This window comes from Adelges cooleyi, unplaced genomic scaffold (genome assembly GCF_023614345.1).
Source record: "Adelges cooleyi isolate 19-005CV unplaced genomic scaffold, UGA_ACOO_1.1 ACOO_flye_CR_arks_rails_tigmint_CR_PRNA_2, whole genome shotgun sequence".
Taxonomy (NCBI): Eukaryota; Metazoa; Arthropoda; class Insecta; order Hemiptera; family Adelgidae; genus Adelges; species Adelges cooleyi.
This window is the reverse complement of record NW_026095860.1, coordinates 4,197,133-4,215,361: the sequence shown is the minus strand read 5'-3', so window position 1 is coordinate 4,215,361 and position 18,229 is coordinate 4,197,133. Positions and strand designations below refer to the sequence as shown.

At 34.0% G+C, this 18,229-nt stretch overlaps 1 protein-coding gene across 1 annotated transcript in view; it reads left to right on the top strand.

Annotated features, from left to right (window-relative positions):
• The first annotated feature begins 4,896 nt into the window (after positions 1-4,896).
• Positions 4,897-18,229, top strand: part of LOC126833431 (spondin-2) — an 89,488-nt gene continuing 76,155 nt past the window's right edge. The window contains exon 1 of the mRNA XM_050564765.1: positions 4,897-5,189. Within this exon, the coding sequence (XP_050420722.1) occupies positions 4,988-5,189 (202 nt within the window). The 5' untranslated portion in view covers positions 4,897-4,987. The remainder of the gene's footprint in view (positions 5,190-18,229) is intronic.

Genomic DNA, 18,229 nt, shown 5'->3' with positions numbered 1-18,229 from the left:
AACCTACATAAACATGTATTTTGGTAAAAAATATAAATTTATTTGTATTTTGTTTGCCAAAATATATATTGGAGTGATGACATTCATATCATATCATAATGAATCATCCGTGCCTTATCCGTGACCTTATACAACTTCCGGTTACACCACATTGGTTTTTTATTTATATAAAATTGTAATGCGTCCATGGGATTACGTATAAAATAAATTATTATAATATAAAAATAAACATACATGCATTCTGAATTCAATTAAATTCAATTAATTACTTTAATTTTCGTTACTGAGTACGTTATACGTGAAGTGTGAACAATATGTATTTTTAATAAAACTATTTTACAGCACTGTTATATAAGTACATCAAAGTCCATAAATAATTATTTGATTAAAAATATAGCAGATTTGGTAAGCCTATTAATTCTATGTATTAATTTATAGTTATCTGTTATTTATTTTTTATAAGTCATATCTATGACGAGTGGCATGAAACGTAGAAGGTAGACAACGAGATTATACTTAAGTAACCCTTGATACATTGTTAAAAAAATAAACGACAAGAACAAACCTTTCACGCAGATTATTATAGATTATCAAAATTGTACTACTATTAGTATAAGAGCTGGTTGGTCATAGGTGTAAATAGATAATAATAAATACATAAATATAATATGTAAGTAGATAATAATTATTTTAATTAAAAAAAGTCCTTTGGCATGTTTCCAAGGTAAATTTTATAATACAAGAAGATTTTTTTGAAATACATTAGTTATTACTAAGCTAGTTTCTCCTTATTTTTTGTTTTTTTCAGTGTTAGTATTTTATAATTTATTACAAATACATTTTTACCATACATGTGAGTTTATTTTTGCCATTAGTGTTTCAGTAGTAATTTAATATTTGTATGTTTAGGCAGTTTAGGAGTTTGCGGAAGAAACATATTCAACGCTTTTTCAAGTTTACCTACTTAAAGTAAACGTAGTTACAAATAAACGGTTATACGAGGATGGTGTTTTAGGAAAATCGCTATCTTATGTTTTGGGTGTAACAGGGCAAAGTCATTAAGACAAAACAAAGCCTCATCTTCGCCATGTGTAACTCTACGCCGAATTAATACGAAGAGAATAGGTACGCTATTTAAAGTTTAAGTGCAGTATATTAGTTTGATGGGTAGCCTCTTATACCGCATGATGGTGTGGTTTTCGGCGTTGCTATAGTGAAAATACCACTCTTCCCTTTCTCTTATTAATGCTCTTTCAGAAAATAAGGGACGAAGTTGATATGGCATTTACTTTAATGTAGGAAAGTTCGAAAATCAATTCTAAATGTTGTGTTGGCGTAAACATACTCAAAACATTGTAAAATATTAGTTCCATTGAAATTTATAATAAATGCTTATCTTATGTTCTATAGAACACTTGTGACAATAAAATGGTACTTAATAACTGTAGATATTTTAAGCACTTCATCACTGGTCCGATTAGTAATATTACTATTTTGCTGGAAAACATATTGTATTCTTTTTTTTAATTGTTGTTGTGATTTATAAGAAATATGTTAATGCTTTTTTTTTTTTTTAATTTATAATATTACTATATTTTTTACATTCCAGTGGGCAGTAAAGGTTTTATGTATCATTTTTAATAATATTTAATTTGACAATACTTATAAAAATGATGTGCGAGCAGAATTGTTTTAACATTTAATTATTTCTTAATTTTTATAATGTTACTGTGTCACTATAGCTAATTCCCATGTATGACGATTGTCTAGACATCGACTAATATCTATTCCGTTTTCGTAAAATTGTTCCTATTGTTCTGTGTGTTGAAATTGAATTTTTACCAATAAACCTTGTTGAATCATAATCGCACTTGCTTATGTGTAAGGACACGTCGGTACGGGTAATTTGTAGGGATTTAGCGTCGCTGTTTGTTTAACAAAATAACAATACAACCGGAAACTATTAAGTAATACGTTTATGTTGGTTAATCGCTTAAATTTAAGCCGATGTCGGAATAATGCCTTTTAATTTCTGCGCGTTTTTAGAATAATAGAAACAATAGTCATTGATAAACTATTGATTAGCAATTCGACTGCAAAAAAAATTGTCCTTCTAGAAAAGTAAAAATGTTTCTCGATTTGTTTGTAGACCCTGAAATGATTTTCGAATTAATGAACTGTCCTATTGGCTGAATCCGACGCTCTGTGATATCCGCAAACTACGATTGGTTGAACTAGTTTTGGGGTTGGGCAATAGTTTAGACCTTTTAAAAACTCCCTCAGAATTTCCAATAAAAATTGAAAACTTTACTTAGATGCTGTATGCACGATTAGTTGTTGACATTTTTCGAGAGCCTAAGGAAATTTAGAAAGATTTTGAACTTCCTTAGCTCCTTTACCCCCGTCTTGTTGCACGAATTCTAACTCCTAAGTTGTCAATCAAAGATTAACTGTTTTCGTGGTTGCAAGTATTATACGCCAAGCCTAGGGTGTACGTATAATACTGATGGTATCCTCCCCGTCTCTATTCATTTTATACACCTTCATGCACTCCAAACTATGACGTGTTGCGCTATTTTTATACTTACTACTTTTCCCCATAAAAATGTATTGATTAGAAAAATAGTGGAGACATTTTCGTTTAGGCTTCAAGGTCCTCATATCTCCAGCGTTCGAGATACGGCGGTTTTAGTGTCTTTATGACTATTTGGCACGCGACCAAAGGAAAAAAAAAAGTATCAAATTCTTTGTAAAAATATATGTATCCTAATAACTAGAATAGCGCTTCATAGAAAAATATTATACTTGAAAGTGTTCTTTATAATTTATAGAATATTATATCTACTATATTGTTATTATTTTGATGGTGTGTATTAATCGATTGCGATAATCGCCGTTTATATTTGTCCGTCTCGTCGTGTATTGAAATTTAAATGTTATAACTTATTAAAAATGAAATATATCCAACTTAGTTTTGTGATAATGCCGACTAATTATTCATTTAAAATCACTGTTTCCGTTGCGGTTTTCAAATACTGTAGTTGTAATACAATCAATGTTTAAAATGTATTTAAATATAAATTGCCTTATTAAAGTACTCTTGGGAAAAACAACTTGTTGGTAAATTGTTTAAAATTTTAGCTTGGATTCAAGGTTGAGACTTCATTTATCTATTCATTTTTTTGTATTTTCACGAAACTTAAAAATAAAGATAAGTTCAAAGAGTTATTTTAAAGGTTTAAGCTATTTATTTCTTCTTAATCTTAATGATGTTGTGATCAATAAAGATAAAATATTTAGAAACACAATTGTGTAAAATATTTTCTACATTAGAGGTAATATAATTTACAATGATTTGTTGAAAACGGAAAAACCTTATTCCGATTTCAGTGGGTGTTCATTGGTTGAATTTACGAATTAAGTCATCAATTATGTGGACCTATATGTAAGGAGAACATAATAGTACATAAGTTATTATTAGTAATAGAATCAACTGAAGACTGTATTTGACGGATTGTCCAGATTTTTAATTTTAATTTAAGTTTTAAAGACTTTTTTTGTATCAGTAGATTTATTATTTAACTTGGATTTAAAAAAAACGAAATCCGGATTTGAACCAAACATTTTTGCAATCAATAATTATTTGTAAATATATATTTTATAGAAGTATTTATTAAAAGAAAACTGTAACTAGCCTAACTCACCACTAGAAATAATTACCGGTTGGTATAGAAATTATTTTTCTTTACTTTAAAAGGCTCGGCCGCCGCCGCCCGTTTTTTGCTCAAAATTATGCCTTAATGGAAATACGATGACAAATCGTACATTATTTTATTAAGATGTTTGCCATCTTTTTGCTGTCGTTTAAAAGACTTCCTACAGTCCTAATAGATCTTAATTATTGATTTCATTACCCAAAATAACAAAAACACATGGTTGAAAAAGCTGTAACACGAAATGTGTTATAACCCGGGTCAGCCTGGCACCTAAAGGGCCTAGGATTCTAAAAACCTAAAGGGCCTCCCAAAAACAAGTTTACTTGTACGTTTTATCTATTTTAACCAATTACACAGTTGTTTTACCCTAGAAAATCCCACATATTGTCACAAATACCCGGGCCCCGGCAGCGTTCGCGGGCCTTGGCCGACTCGACCCTGATTATAACCAATTTTTTTTTAATTTAAGTGTCTATATTTTGTCTGTCAATAAATAGCCACGAACATAATTATTCAATGCCTTTCCGATTAATAGCCAAGTAAAATATACCATGATAGTTTTGGTGATATAATACAGGGTGATCATTTTATCGTGAACCACTCAATATCTTATAGGGTTTAATGCAATGTATGCGTTACCGTTTGGATTTTAAAATTTGCCATAAAAAAACTAAGTTGTGAGAGGGTAAAAACAAAATAAAAATTTTCAAAAATTGAGATCACATTGTAAAAAAAACAATATGAAAAAAACAATTTTATTTCTTATTGTGCCCTATGAAATATAGAGTGGTTAACGATAAAATTATCACTCTGTATAATTTAAAAGTATGGGTATAATGTTATTATTTGAATTTTGTTACACAACCAATGCTGGCCGCTTGACACCTATAGGCTATATCGTATGGCTTTGCCGCCGAAAACCACAATAATTGCTGATGAACGAAAACATTGTCCTCGGGTTCTTGTGACGGACGCTATTTTGAGCTGTTGTCCGCGACTAGAAGGAAACGCGTTTTGATTGGCCGCCGTCGTGGTGCACCTGGACAGCTGCATTCGGCTTGTGAGACGAAGAGGGGTAGGTTTTAAAATCAACACGTTGGAAGCGTTATCACGGCGGCGCGGTGGCGACGGGCCATCCCGCGGTACCGCCGGCGACGGTTAGTAAACTTTTGCCCGCGGTCCGAACGGCACGCCGCCCGTTATCGTCCGTCCACGAAAAATACGTGATCGCCGTCGTCGTCGTCGCAGCAGCCGCAGCCGCCGCCACCGTTATGCAGTCCACCCGCCGGTTGTTGTTGGTGTGCATTTTGGCCGTCGCGGCCGCCGTGTGCCGGTGTTCCGGCGCAACGCCGTCCTGCTCGCCCGACAAACTGGCCAGGTACCGGGTGTCCGTGCGCACCTTCTGGACCCGGGACCGATTCCCCAAGCACTTCCCGGAATGGAGACCCCAAGCGCAGTGGAGTAAAGTCATAGGTAACACTATTAGGCTAAGCATTATATATAGGCTAAGCATTATTGCCGTTACTGGGGATTTCCGGGATTACGGCCCAATTCAGGGCACAGAACATCCCAAGTAACTCTTCCGTGTTGGCCATCCATAAACTACTCTTACACGCTCGTTAATAACCTAAACTAATATGTGTGAACGATGAAACTTCGATACGCGTTGAACGATGATACGTTAGGTTAACGTATCATAGCTGTCTTACAGCGCTTGTACTTTAGTTTTTACGCAATAAAATATGATTCTGTAACGTAATTAGTAACTGAAACATTGAAATTTTATAATTTTTTTTTTTTGGAATTTTAACATTTAACAAATGCACTAATTTGTAGTTAAGAGTACTGTATTACCAATAAGCAAAATTATGCGGACATGTAAAAGCTTTAAATTTATTTGAATAAAAGGTATTGCCGTTATGTATACATCTCTTCCAAATAGTCGGAAATTAGAACTTTTAGATAAAAACAACTTGAAGTGATCAAGAAATATAAATGATACGACGTGCACTTTAAATTAATTGGATAACTAAAAAACGACTTTTGCGTAACCTTTTATTTTTACTGCTCACACATGTTGCGTTTTATTTATCACACGTTTTATTTACTTGGGAGTCTCCGAGCAATAATAATTAACTTACCGCTGTTTCATGTTAACGAACAGATTACGCCCTTTGGTGTGTCGCGTGCGGTGTTGTGTCATAATGCACAGGGCAACAGTAGTTCTTTCAAAACAAGACCTTTTTCTCCCTTGGGCCATTCCGATGTTTCTGAGAAGCACGAAAACTCAATTTCAAAAACCGTCACATCTTCCCTTTGTAAAGGTACTTTAATTTGCACACACCATACATCGTATACCAGACATGCCTGTGTACTACATAGATACTAACGATTAGGGTTACAGTTGTTTATAAGAAATATATTTAAATATTTTCGAGTCCGCATTGAAATTATCTAAAATAAAATTGAATGGAATTGAGTTTTTCAGCTATTTGTTGCACGCGCACAATAATAATTAAGTTTATTGTTCATTCGAAATTGTATATATTTTTTTCCTAATTAAAAACTAATATTGTCCAAACACATAATACAGCAGTAACTATTACAATATACATTATATTTATTATTGTTATATATTGTCACATTAAGATTTCACGTTTTAAAAAAGTCTAGTTTTAACATAAACCATCGTCATTTACAACTATGTCAATATGTACCTTTGACATATACTTTGTGCCTACGACAAGTTCAAATATACCAAAAATTAATTAATACTATTTATTTACACTATTTACAACGTTGGTGAACTAGTCAAGACATCCAAGTGGGAGTAACCTCAAGTAAATAGTGTAAATATAATACCCTACTCAAGTTTCAATAATTTTTTAATACTATTTATTTATTTTTTAATCTAATTTTCAAACAACGAGTTCGACATATGTCATATTGTGCTAACTATAAAAAAAAAACACTTAAGTATTTTTGTTAATAACAAATGTTTTTAAGAAGATTTCTGTAATTCCGTTGAAGAAGTACATTAAAAACGACAAATTGACCGGTAAAAATTTGTGAGAACAATATTTGCTGTAAGCAATACTTGTCGAACACAACTGAACCGATTGATCTATATGTAATATGTATTCAGCGTTTGAACGGCGGCGTTTCGAATCTTGTTGGAATAATGTACATAACATAAGATTGGAGTTTGTACAGCGTGCAACGGAGAAGGTGCGTTTTAATTAACGTCTGATAGCTCAAAAATGTTTCGAACCTTTTGCCTCTCCCGTCCTTTGCCGCAGTGTACCGTCGCACGTATGCCGCACAGGGACGAGGTCAATCAAATGCCACAAGTGACAGTGGGGAGAGGGGCAGGGGATCTGGAAGATAAGGGGTTTTTCGACGGACCAGCGGGGACGGGCATTATTATAACGTGGAATGTGCGAGGGAGTAAGTTTTGAAAAGCTTGCACGCGACCCGTCGAAATTGCCTTGGCGTTTGAAATCCATCGACGGACAAAGACGGGATGAACAGGATACAAGCGTTGCAATATGAACGAAATAAAAGAAAAGCCACTGTTTTCATATCGGTAGTACCTTTTTTTTACAATTTTCTTCTATTTCGTCATACCTAGATATATATGTATCACATATATATACACATATATACACGTTTGTTCTGACAAAATCAGTAAAAAGCGTACTAAACAAATTTGAAAATTAATAATAATATTGTCTTTGTACTACGGACATTGGAAATGGCCCATTTTGTCGATTCTAGTTGCACACTCCGTACTCGCATATAAAAACGGTTTATTTTAATAATGATTTTTTAAATTCGAAAACGCAACATATGTTTGGTCAACCTATACCGCCGCCAGCAGCTCAACTCGACGCAGTGATAAAAGTGGGTACATTATCTGGGTTCTCTTGCAATCGGGTGTACATCTTAAAAGTATACGCTGAAAGTAGTATGTAAGTAATACAGATGCGAATGGTTTAAACTTCGGTGGGACTCTACAGCTATGCTAGAATACTTAATTATATTGGCCGGGAAATACAATATTGGATAGCAATTATCGTTACGCTAACGGAAAAGTCACATAACGTTATGCTAAGTACACGCTAGAATGTCTACGGTAAGTTCCAGTACTATGTTTAAAACGGGTTTTCCACTTTGTACTTTACCGCTCGTCGAGATGTTTGCTTCGGCTTACTTAATGAACGCGGTAACTTCGATTTAATTAATAGTCGACGCTGCATTATAGGTCTACTAACTACAACATAAATAATTCAATCTGATGTACACTATTATTGCGATATTACACGGTAAACGGCCATTAATTATTACACAATTACAATATGATTTTCGCGTCAAGCCACTTATAATATGTTTTGTATTATAAGTGTAAACCAAAAAAAAAAAATATATTAATTCCAAATAAATTTCAGTCATTTTTTTGTTTTTTACGATTGTCGGATTTTTTTTTATCTAGGAAATCATTGGAATATGGTCGTTTTTTTTTTTCTATTAACGGCGTCTTGTTAAAATTCAACCAAGTAACGCTCTATTGAAATTCTTTTGTGTTAAATTAAAAAAAAAAATTATTATATCTATTCGTTTGAAACGTGTTCCGACTTTGAGAAAATAAAAACCTCGTTTGTATTATAAATTTAGTCTTAACCGGATTTCTTCTGCGACTACGCGGAAACGCCGTAGTAATGTTCTTATGGTGTTATATTATCATCGCGGCACTTACATACCTACACACAATAATGTGTTCCTAGAGTGGTCTGCGATTCCAAGGGCGGACAAAAGGAACCGGAAATCCCTTATTCCATCCGTCCGTAGTTAAAGCATAAATGCAATTAAGCGCCACGCCGGAGGTCTATACATATACCAGCATAGCACCGCCAAGTGTAGTTTAATGCATTGTAATTTTTTTGCCAGTACAGCTGAGTTTCTAAAAAGTAAACCGATTTACTGAGTTTTATTAGTTTTAAATAATCATTTTTTAACCAAGTAAAATTGAATTTTAGCTACATTTTTCTAACCAAATTTATCAGCACGTTTCTCCCTCTCTCTTTCTCTCTATTAACATTAAAAATGTATTCTCTTTTTGAACATAATGTCAAAACTGAACCGTGAAGGATACGCCCTCCACATCCCTATTTACTTTTTTAAGTTAGGTACATGATTAATTAAACCATATCTATATGATCTAAATATTTCGACGTTTTTATGCCAATACATTAAAATAGTCATATTTATTATATTTTATTAACACACAATGGTTATTTTGACCATAATTTCAAATAAATAATTTAAAAAACATATTGTATAAATAATGCTATATTTTTATCTTACTTCTAAAGAAGGGTTTTGTAATTGAGTTTTAATTTTTTTAGAGAAGAAAAGTTACGTCAGCAATTCGGGGAAGTTTATAGTTGTGCTTAGGAGCATAATATACCTACGTATAATGTATAAGCTTAGATAGTAGTTTTTGTCACACGTTGTGCAAGAACTCTGAAACAATAGTTCAACGTTTGATCAGTTTCGACCGTGGCCTACCTATATATATATTTACAGATGCTCCGTGGAAGTTATGTACTATTATTATTTTATGTATAATCAGTCTTACAAGAAAAATAAAAAAGATTCTGGGGAAAAAAGTACCAACAATAGCACGCCGCGTATAATACACATAACGTGATATTACACACACGGCTGTTGTGAATCGAACGGCAATATAAAGCGGCAATAAGTTAACCACCGCAGAGGTGTTTGAGGCAGAAGAGAGAAAAATGTTTGTGTTGAGAAATTTACGATCAAGAGGCTCCTCTATTGTCGTCGTTTTCTGGCCAACGTTTTCACCGCAACTTGCAATGTTCCCCTCTCACCTGCGCAGGCAGATACGCCGTGTGCGTTGTCTGGTGCACGTTTCCCCCACAACAAATCACTATGCCCCGTCGCCCTCGCGGCCGGGCCAAAGCCGTTCGGAGATCCCGCAGCTTTTGTTATCTTTTCGGCTCAATTAACCTATGCCATGCCGCCCTCATCCGATGCACACACACACGCCGAGGAGGCGGCCCTCTGTTTCCGCCCCTCCGTCGTCTGCAAAGGGACTTGCGGTTCATTTGTCAAACGCATAAGCCGGATTGACGGTCGGCGCGGTGTAGGTGAACAACGGCGGTGGCAATAATAATAATATGAGAGTGAGAGACGATAAGATAACATGATTTTGGCGAGACGCCGCAAATATCGTCTTGGGCGAAGGAATTTAATTTGATAATGGCCGGTCGCACCGAACAAGACGACCGACGAGGAGTGGCGCAGGCACGATGATTACCCGTTGTTGTTGTTGTTATTATTGCCGACATTTTTGTCAAATTAGCATAATAAAAGTGAAATAACCGGAATTTATTTGCCACGCCGACGCCGAAACGCTAATGAAAATGATTCTTGTAAACATTTTGCCATGTTTATGTCGTAAAAAAACCGCCATAACACTGATATACATACGAGACGTTTAACCGCTTTAACGATGGACTCGGCGTAGCTTCTGGAGTTTGGTTTTAAAAGGCTTTGCGTTAATTTTTTTTTTTTTAAGGTCTTTGTAGTTCGGCTACTTTATTATCATTATTTTTTTTTTAATAAGAATTTATATTTAAATATATTATGACTCAACTCAACGGTTTAGTGACTCACAACGACACCGTATACCGTTGGTTGCAAAAACGAAGGTGTTAATAAATTATACAGTAATGACATCTTCATTGCGCTTTTTTACAACTTTGACAAATTGTTGTTGGGTAGTCAGTATTTCTTGTGGATTTTATACAAAAAAAAATGAGGTTATTTTTTTTTAATCGTTTTAGCTTTTTCCAAACGGTCGAACCCGAGTAACTTTTTTTCGGTACTTTCTTAAAAGAAACCACGCACAAAGGCGCAGCACAGGCCAAACCCGTTGGTATTCGCCGGCCACGCCTTAGCTTATACATTTCGTCGGATTTAAGGAGCTATTTGTGTTTTTTAATGGAATTGTTTGAACACATTTCGACGAAATAATTTTTTATAATATTCATCGCCGAGTGTTTCTGGAAAAGTTTTAACATTGCTCGTGTATTGTGCAAATCAATTATACGTTTATTGAATTTTAAACGGATAATTGAATACTGGCGTCCTAGGAAATCGGGTAATATAATTTTTAATGAACGTTTATTGCACAAAATCGGGTCTGTACGAATTAACATGCAAATTTGATCATAAACTTCTTGAAATTACCGTGGTGTGTTTCCAGTTCCGTTTTCAAATTATTTTAAAGTTTTTTTTTATTTGTTAATTAAAAAACCCAAAACTATTATTCTACCGCGTGGTCGTTTTTTTCACAGCAAGAACACATAATGTAATAGTGCCGTCTAGCGTTATCCGATATGCCGTCGCGTCACCGCGCGCTTGTTGTTCTAAATATATACAATTTCCTCCCACGCCGGTACTCTGTGACTTAAGAAAATATTATATAGGTGCTATACACCTTTTGGCTTGAGCATTAGCCATTTACCACCGACCACCTCGGCCATGGTCCACCAAGAAAATAAACACAGACAATACATCAGCTGTACGGTTTTGGGGTTTACTGACCGACGGCGTAGCGCAATCGCAGTGTTTTGGTAATGCATTTAAAATAATCATTAATCAACGAATTGTTAAAATTTTCGTTAACCGTCCATAAGGGTCTATATGGTGTTGTTCCAAAAAAAAGCGACATTTTCGATTTTAACTTCTTTAAGTACTATTTATATAAATGTGTTAGTTTGTGCTCAATTGATTGCATTGTACAACACATTTTTTTTAAAATCCGATTATGGTCTTAGAATTAGATATCTAGCACCTCGATTTGTTTTTGAAACGTTGCAAATACCACAAGTCAGTGTTTTTTTACAACTTTGTTGGCGATTTTAAAAATAACTAAAAACACTTAACAAATTCTGATTTGGCGAAAAAAAAAATATATTTTTTTTGTTTGTTTTATTACAATTTATTTATTCTATTATTCAATTTTATTGCACCGCATTATAAATCGTTATTATTATAAGGGAAATGGAAGCGGTCTGTTTTTTTGGACGTTTTAGACCAAATACCTTGACAAAATTCTGTTCACTTAGAATGGTCCGATTTTAATTCAGTTCTTTGGCTACTTTACTAGGTTATGCTGGAATGCTGGAAACGGATTTTGTACCTTTTTTTTTGCTTTTTTGTGTAAAAGAATTGCGTTTTAATATTGGAAATTGTTTAAACATATTTAAATTAAATTACAAAAATAATTAATTTATTAAATGAAAATAGGGTTTTAGCATAACCCAGTAAAGACTCTAACAAACACTTTTCTTTTTACAGAGTTGGACTAGCCAAAGTCTAATCAAAGCAAACGAATTGTTTACCACCAAAACGGTTAAAAATAATACCTCGAAGCTTATACAAATTAACCTTACAATAAATTGACATGGTCGAAATTAATTAAAACCACTTTTGTCTTAATTATTGTCTATATTAAGTTCCTTAAATACCTATCGCTTTCAATGCCCTTAATCATTAATCAGATTACAATTTGCCCAACACTGCGCGGTCGTACTCAGAATTCATTGAGTTCGGCAGCGACAAAATAGTGTGCATGTGGTTTGTCTCTCTTTCTCTCTCTAATTTTGGGTGTCGGTCACATCCGCAAACGGCCGTCTAAAAATACCGGTGGCTATACCGCGCGCACGGTGACCGACCGCCGACGCGACGCACCGGTGCGGTGTTTGTTGCCGTGCCAAAGCACTGTTGCACCGCGACCGCGGGCCAGTCGCACGTGCTTGCTGTGTTGCCTGCAACTCTGGATTACCGTTTGGCGCGAGCGGTGCCGTCCGCAAAGGCGCGCCTGTTGACGCTCGTCCTTTTTTTTTATATTGCGCATCAATTTCTCCCGTCCCTATATCTCCACCGATCGGAACGGGCCCAGCTCTCGATTAATTTACCGAACACGAGAAGATCCCATTGGCGATCAATCACGGCGTCTGTTTGGCCTTCGTCGCGGAAGGGCCTAAGACGTGTATGACGAGCCGCGTGGACAGTGGACACGCACGCAAATCGATACGGACGTCGCGGAGTGTGGACACCACCGACAACGACGCGATGGACAGCGGGGGGGGGGGAAATAAAACAAAACCCACTGACGTCCGCCCGGACTGATTGATAGTGCAGCTTTTATTTATGTCCCTGCCCCGAGGGTCAGTGGCGTACGCGGCATTTATGAGGGAGAGGGGCTAAATAATTTTCGACCCGTTACAAGGGCACAGCTATTATTGTTATCAATTGAATGGCGACACTCCAAACGTGGTACTGTCAAACGTTTTATTAACTCCACTAAAAAAATCATTTAACTAAAATCAAATCATCAAAAAATCAGGCAAACGAAGTCATACAGCAAAATATAGTAAAAATATGTTTTGGCCAAAAGCATACACATTTTTAATTAAAATGTGAATTTAGTTTTCCGTTACAAACATGAAAAATCAATCAATTAAAACAATAATAAATGTTTTTATTTTTATATCAAGTGTTTTTATTTGAAATTAGTGGTTTAATATAACCACTTTACTTTTTTTTTTTTTACTCTTTGTTAAAAAAAATCAACAAACTGAAATTGGTTATTGTTATTGCGAAAAAAAAAATTTATAAGCAAAATGTTGTAAGTTATTAGGACAAAAATAACTTAAGACAATAACGAAAAATATATAATAAAGAAAAGGGGTTATTGGCAATACTATAGAATGTCATTTAAGAGGGCGTCGCACCGGTGATTTTCAGTGGTAAAAACATGTTTAAGCAGACTGAAAATAACTCGCTTAATTTTGGTTTTAGGTAAAAGCACCCATTATAAAATTATAAGGGAACAATATTCCGGAGGCCAAGACGGTCCGTTTTTAAAAAAAATTATTTTTTGAAAAGTTATAGTCATTTAAAAATGTTAAAATAGTCGTTATTTCTAAACTATGTATTGAGCGTTATACTTGGAATAATGAAAAAAACCCACCGTCTTGCCCTCCGAATTGTCTCTTTTAATTTTATAATGGGTGTTTTTACTCTAAAACCAAAATTAAGCGAGTTATTTTCAGTCTGCTTAAACATATAGAGATGAAAAACATTTTTAAATCGCTTTCAAGGATGCCGTGATAGTCCAAAAAATAAATTAACTACCAAAATAGAGTCCTAGTTATTGAACTAATAATTACACATCACAGTTTAACCTTTAAATTAAGATTTTTTTAAAAATTGCCTATACTTTACTCCTTAAAAATGGGCGGTGCGACGCCTTCTTAATTGTTTAAGAACCCAATCCCAAAATACGTTTAATTATTTATTGGCTTCAAGGGTGAATATGGTTATAAAAAATAGCTTAATCACTACCATTTAGTTTATTCCTAACATGCTGTGGTGTTGTTCGTTTAATTTGTGCCAACCCGACTCTATGTCAAAATATACCTACTTAAAATGAACTTTTGCAGATAAATACAAATATATTGACTTTTTAATGGCAATAACTTTTAACAACAAATACTCCAAATAATTTCCACGTTTAATATTAATTGTCTTTTTAATCAATAAATACATTAAAGGACATTATCGTTTTGACGTGTTCGTATTTAAATCTTCCCTCTGTCGGATTTAATATTGCATATATCATTGTAATCTACACACGACGAGTTAAGCTACCAGTAAGAATGTACATAAATTGATATTTTGCCGGGAAACCGTTTATTATTATTATCATCGCTTATAGTAACTTACTGTGACACACTGGGTCCAGCTGTGGAGATAATAATGCGCAAACCCTCGTTAATTATTATTTTCCAGTGGAGCTTTAATTTATTACAATCGGGGTTAGAGTTTATCCGTTGTAACTCATGATTAGCCGGTAGTATACGGTGGACTACACAAATGCGGACAAACGGCAAAGGCGATTTTTAATTTTAATTAATTCGATAATTGGATTAAAATCGCTTGGATGAAATACGATAAAAAAAAAAAAAAAATAGGGTACGTTACCGGATAGACAAATGTCGACAGTGGTTAAGCTTATTGTTATTCGTTATTGCGGCAATGTATCAGTTGTTATTTTGTTATTACTTTCTTTATTATATCGGTTACAGTTAAACTGACCTAAAACCCTGGACAATAACAGCAGATATTGTATCTATAAGAGTTGATAGTTATTTCACTTCTAAATGCCTTTTTTTTTCACTCCAACACAACTCGTGTAAGCTCATATTACATAGATAAATATTGCACATTATTTGCCCCTCATAGAAAACATGGTTGGAATACAAAAGCCTATGATATTTTTTTAAACTTATTTCACGTTTAACCGCTTATAATAATCTAAACCTCGAGCAGTACAATTTGTATGGTTTTAATATTTTACTTTCCATTTTTTATTTATTGTGTATTTTTATGAGTGTTATGAATTTTTGATAATGCTGAAATTGTGAAAAGTATACAAGTATAAATTATTTACAAATGCCGTGTCGTTATTACACAGCCGACTTGTCATATTATACTACTCAAAAAAATATATATTGTTTACATTGCACTATAAAATTAATTATACTATTCCGAAAGTGTTAATAAATAATACATATGTTACGTCGTGTAACTAATAGCTATTATACATAAATGTTATTTTCTATTAATATGAAAAATATAATTCTATCTAATACCGTATAATTTCCAGTAATACCTTTAACACATTGTGTTTATTTATACTTCCAATGTCGGCAGTATGCGGTCATTTTTTTAAGGAGTTTTGTATAGGCAATATTTAACAAAAAAAGTAGTTATAATAAATTTCGACCATGTCAATATTAGTTTACCGGTTATTTTTGTATAAGCTTCTAGGTATTATTTTTAATTTAATTACGAGTAACAGTCATTTTTGTTTATTTTAGACCAAAAAGCTATAGACAAAATTTCGACAGCATATGATGGTCCGATTTAAATTCTGTAAAGAGATTCGAGTTCTTTGGCTACTTTATCATGTTAAATAGGAAGTAAATTTTCATTTAAAAATTTCAGTTTGCTGTAGTTAATAAAATAAAATTTCCAATTTGTTCAATACTAAAACGCATTTTTGTTTGCATAAAAAAAGCAAAAAATCAAAAATCTATTTTCTATATAACCTACTACCTACTATTACTATAAACAATACTACTTATTAATTAACGATACAAATTTAACGTATTGATTTAATTTGTTATTTATTTTCCCAGACAGCAAGTGTACTTTTTTCGAACCGTTCGTTTTCGGTGATTATATCCTGGCCAAAGGCATGCCGGCCGTTGTTCTCATGCTGTCTCTATTGTGAAATATAGTAGATGGGAATAAAAACCTATATACAAGATAATATCATGCCGGTGGCGTGGAAAAGTTTCTTTCCCCTTTTAATTTTACCAATCGGAGATCGTACACATTTAGGTCACCAGAATAAAAGAATACCAGACGTTTCCCATAGACAGTACGCGATGGTATATATATATATATATATATATATATATTATTTATAACCTTAGGCAGTGTGCAAAGTGTTGTTTCTCTCGGTCGCCTGTGTGTTTTTTTTCCTGTTATGCAGAGTACAATATAAACGTCGCCTGAATACTAGAAAATCTGCAGTAGACGATTTTGTTTTTTTCTCTAGTTTGTTCACCAAAAAGGTTTTTTTTCAAAAAAAAAATCTGAATAAATTACAATTAAACGTACGGTCTTAAATCCCCGAGCTGATATTATTCGACCAACGCTGAAACGTGCTGACTCTGTTTTACTCAAACAAGCCTTTACCGCAAAAATACGGCCTGTGTGTAGATAGTTGGTATATGTATATACACAAACGAATTAACAGTTTATTTTTATGAGGGTACGATGTTGTACACTTATACATTGTTTTTTTTTTTCATCACGTTGGGATATCTTAAGTTAACGAAGTATAGGGACCGAGATCACTGTGTTTCCGCGGTAAAAACAAATAGCCTTTATATTTTATTTTATTGCATTTTCCAACGTTTACGGGTCTTCTCTCATCGCCGCCCACGAGTATTTATATTGTCCACTATGCGATTTACATGATAACGCGAGACGATCAGACGTGACCCTATAACGGTGCAGAGCAATAACGGTAAACATATATGTTGATAGAACACAATACATACCAGAGACAAGTAATAGGTATAGACCATGACGAGTTAATTTCGAAAAAGTTTAAGAAACGAAAAATCTAGTACAGGAATGTCAACAAGCAGTAGATCAAGTCATATAGATAAGTTTGGAAATCTGAACCAAACAAATTATACAACTTAAGTTTCATTCGAATAATAATTGAACTTAATTCGCTTTGAGTTAATGTCATTTATCTATACCGAAAACTATGGACTTGACACGCTAATGTTGGTCGTTTTCGATTATTTTTACATTCACTCCTTCCCACCGCCCCCAAAGGGTGTCCGTTTGTAAGTCATATGTGTACCAAGTTTGGTTGAAACAGTTCCAGACTTTTCAGAGCTGTTATGCTTGAACATAAAAGCATATACATAAAAAAAAATCTTTTTTTTTAGGCTTTCCCAACCGATATACTCTAAACTTCCGCATACTCACCCATACTTCTCCATACCCACCGCCAATACAGAATATAATTAAAATTTAAAATATAATCCGATTAAGTGAGACTATAGTTGATGGTTAACGAGCTGAAATATTATAAATTATAATATTAAAAATGATTATAATGTCGATAAATGTATTATTATTGAGTGGGCATCGCGTGTCTTAAAAAATCAATTACCGTGTACTATACTTTTAAGCAACCTAACCTAGATCAACGGTACTGTTGAAAACACTACACTATACATTGTTCTGCACCCTTGTTACCTTCACCTTTAACGTATACGTATACATGTATTTATCGCGTTTTTTACCTAGAATATTGCCGTTGTCGGTACAGTACCGACAGTATATATAATATATACCTTAAGTATATATTACAATATTATAATGTTACTGTTTTTGTGCGCAACGAAAACATTAACGAAATTAAAAAAAATATCTATAGGTACACATACCTAATCTGTTGCCGGGTGCGCACGGCAGGCGTCTGCGGTTATTTACTGTTGTTGTTGGCGGTGGGCTTATACGCACTTTATATTGGCAACTCTTTAGTTTACAAAATGTGGCAGTGTAAGGAGCAGCTAAGCATCGACGGAGGAAAGCAACGCGAGAACGGATGAACGTTATTGAAGGAAAAAATAGTAAAAACAGTTTTATCGGACTTAAGCTCTTGAGGCGATAGAGTCTGGCGATAATTTATCGGTACAACCACCGCCGTAATTTCCATTAACTTAATAAACGGGCCAAACAACGGATTTATGACTGTTGCCGAGGTATTGCCATTGCAAAAGTGTGTTTTCTCAAAAACAAAAACCTGTCTCCAA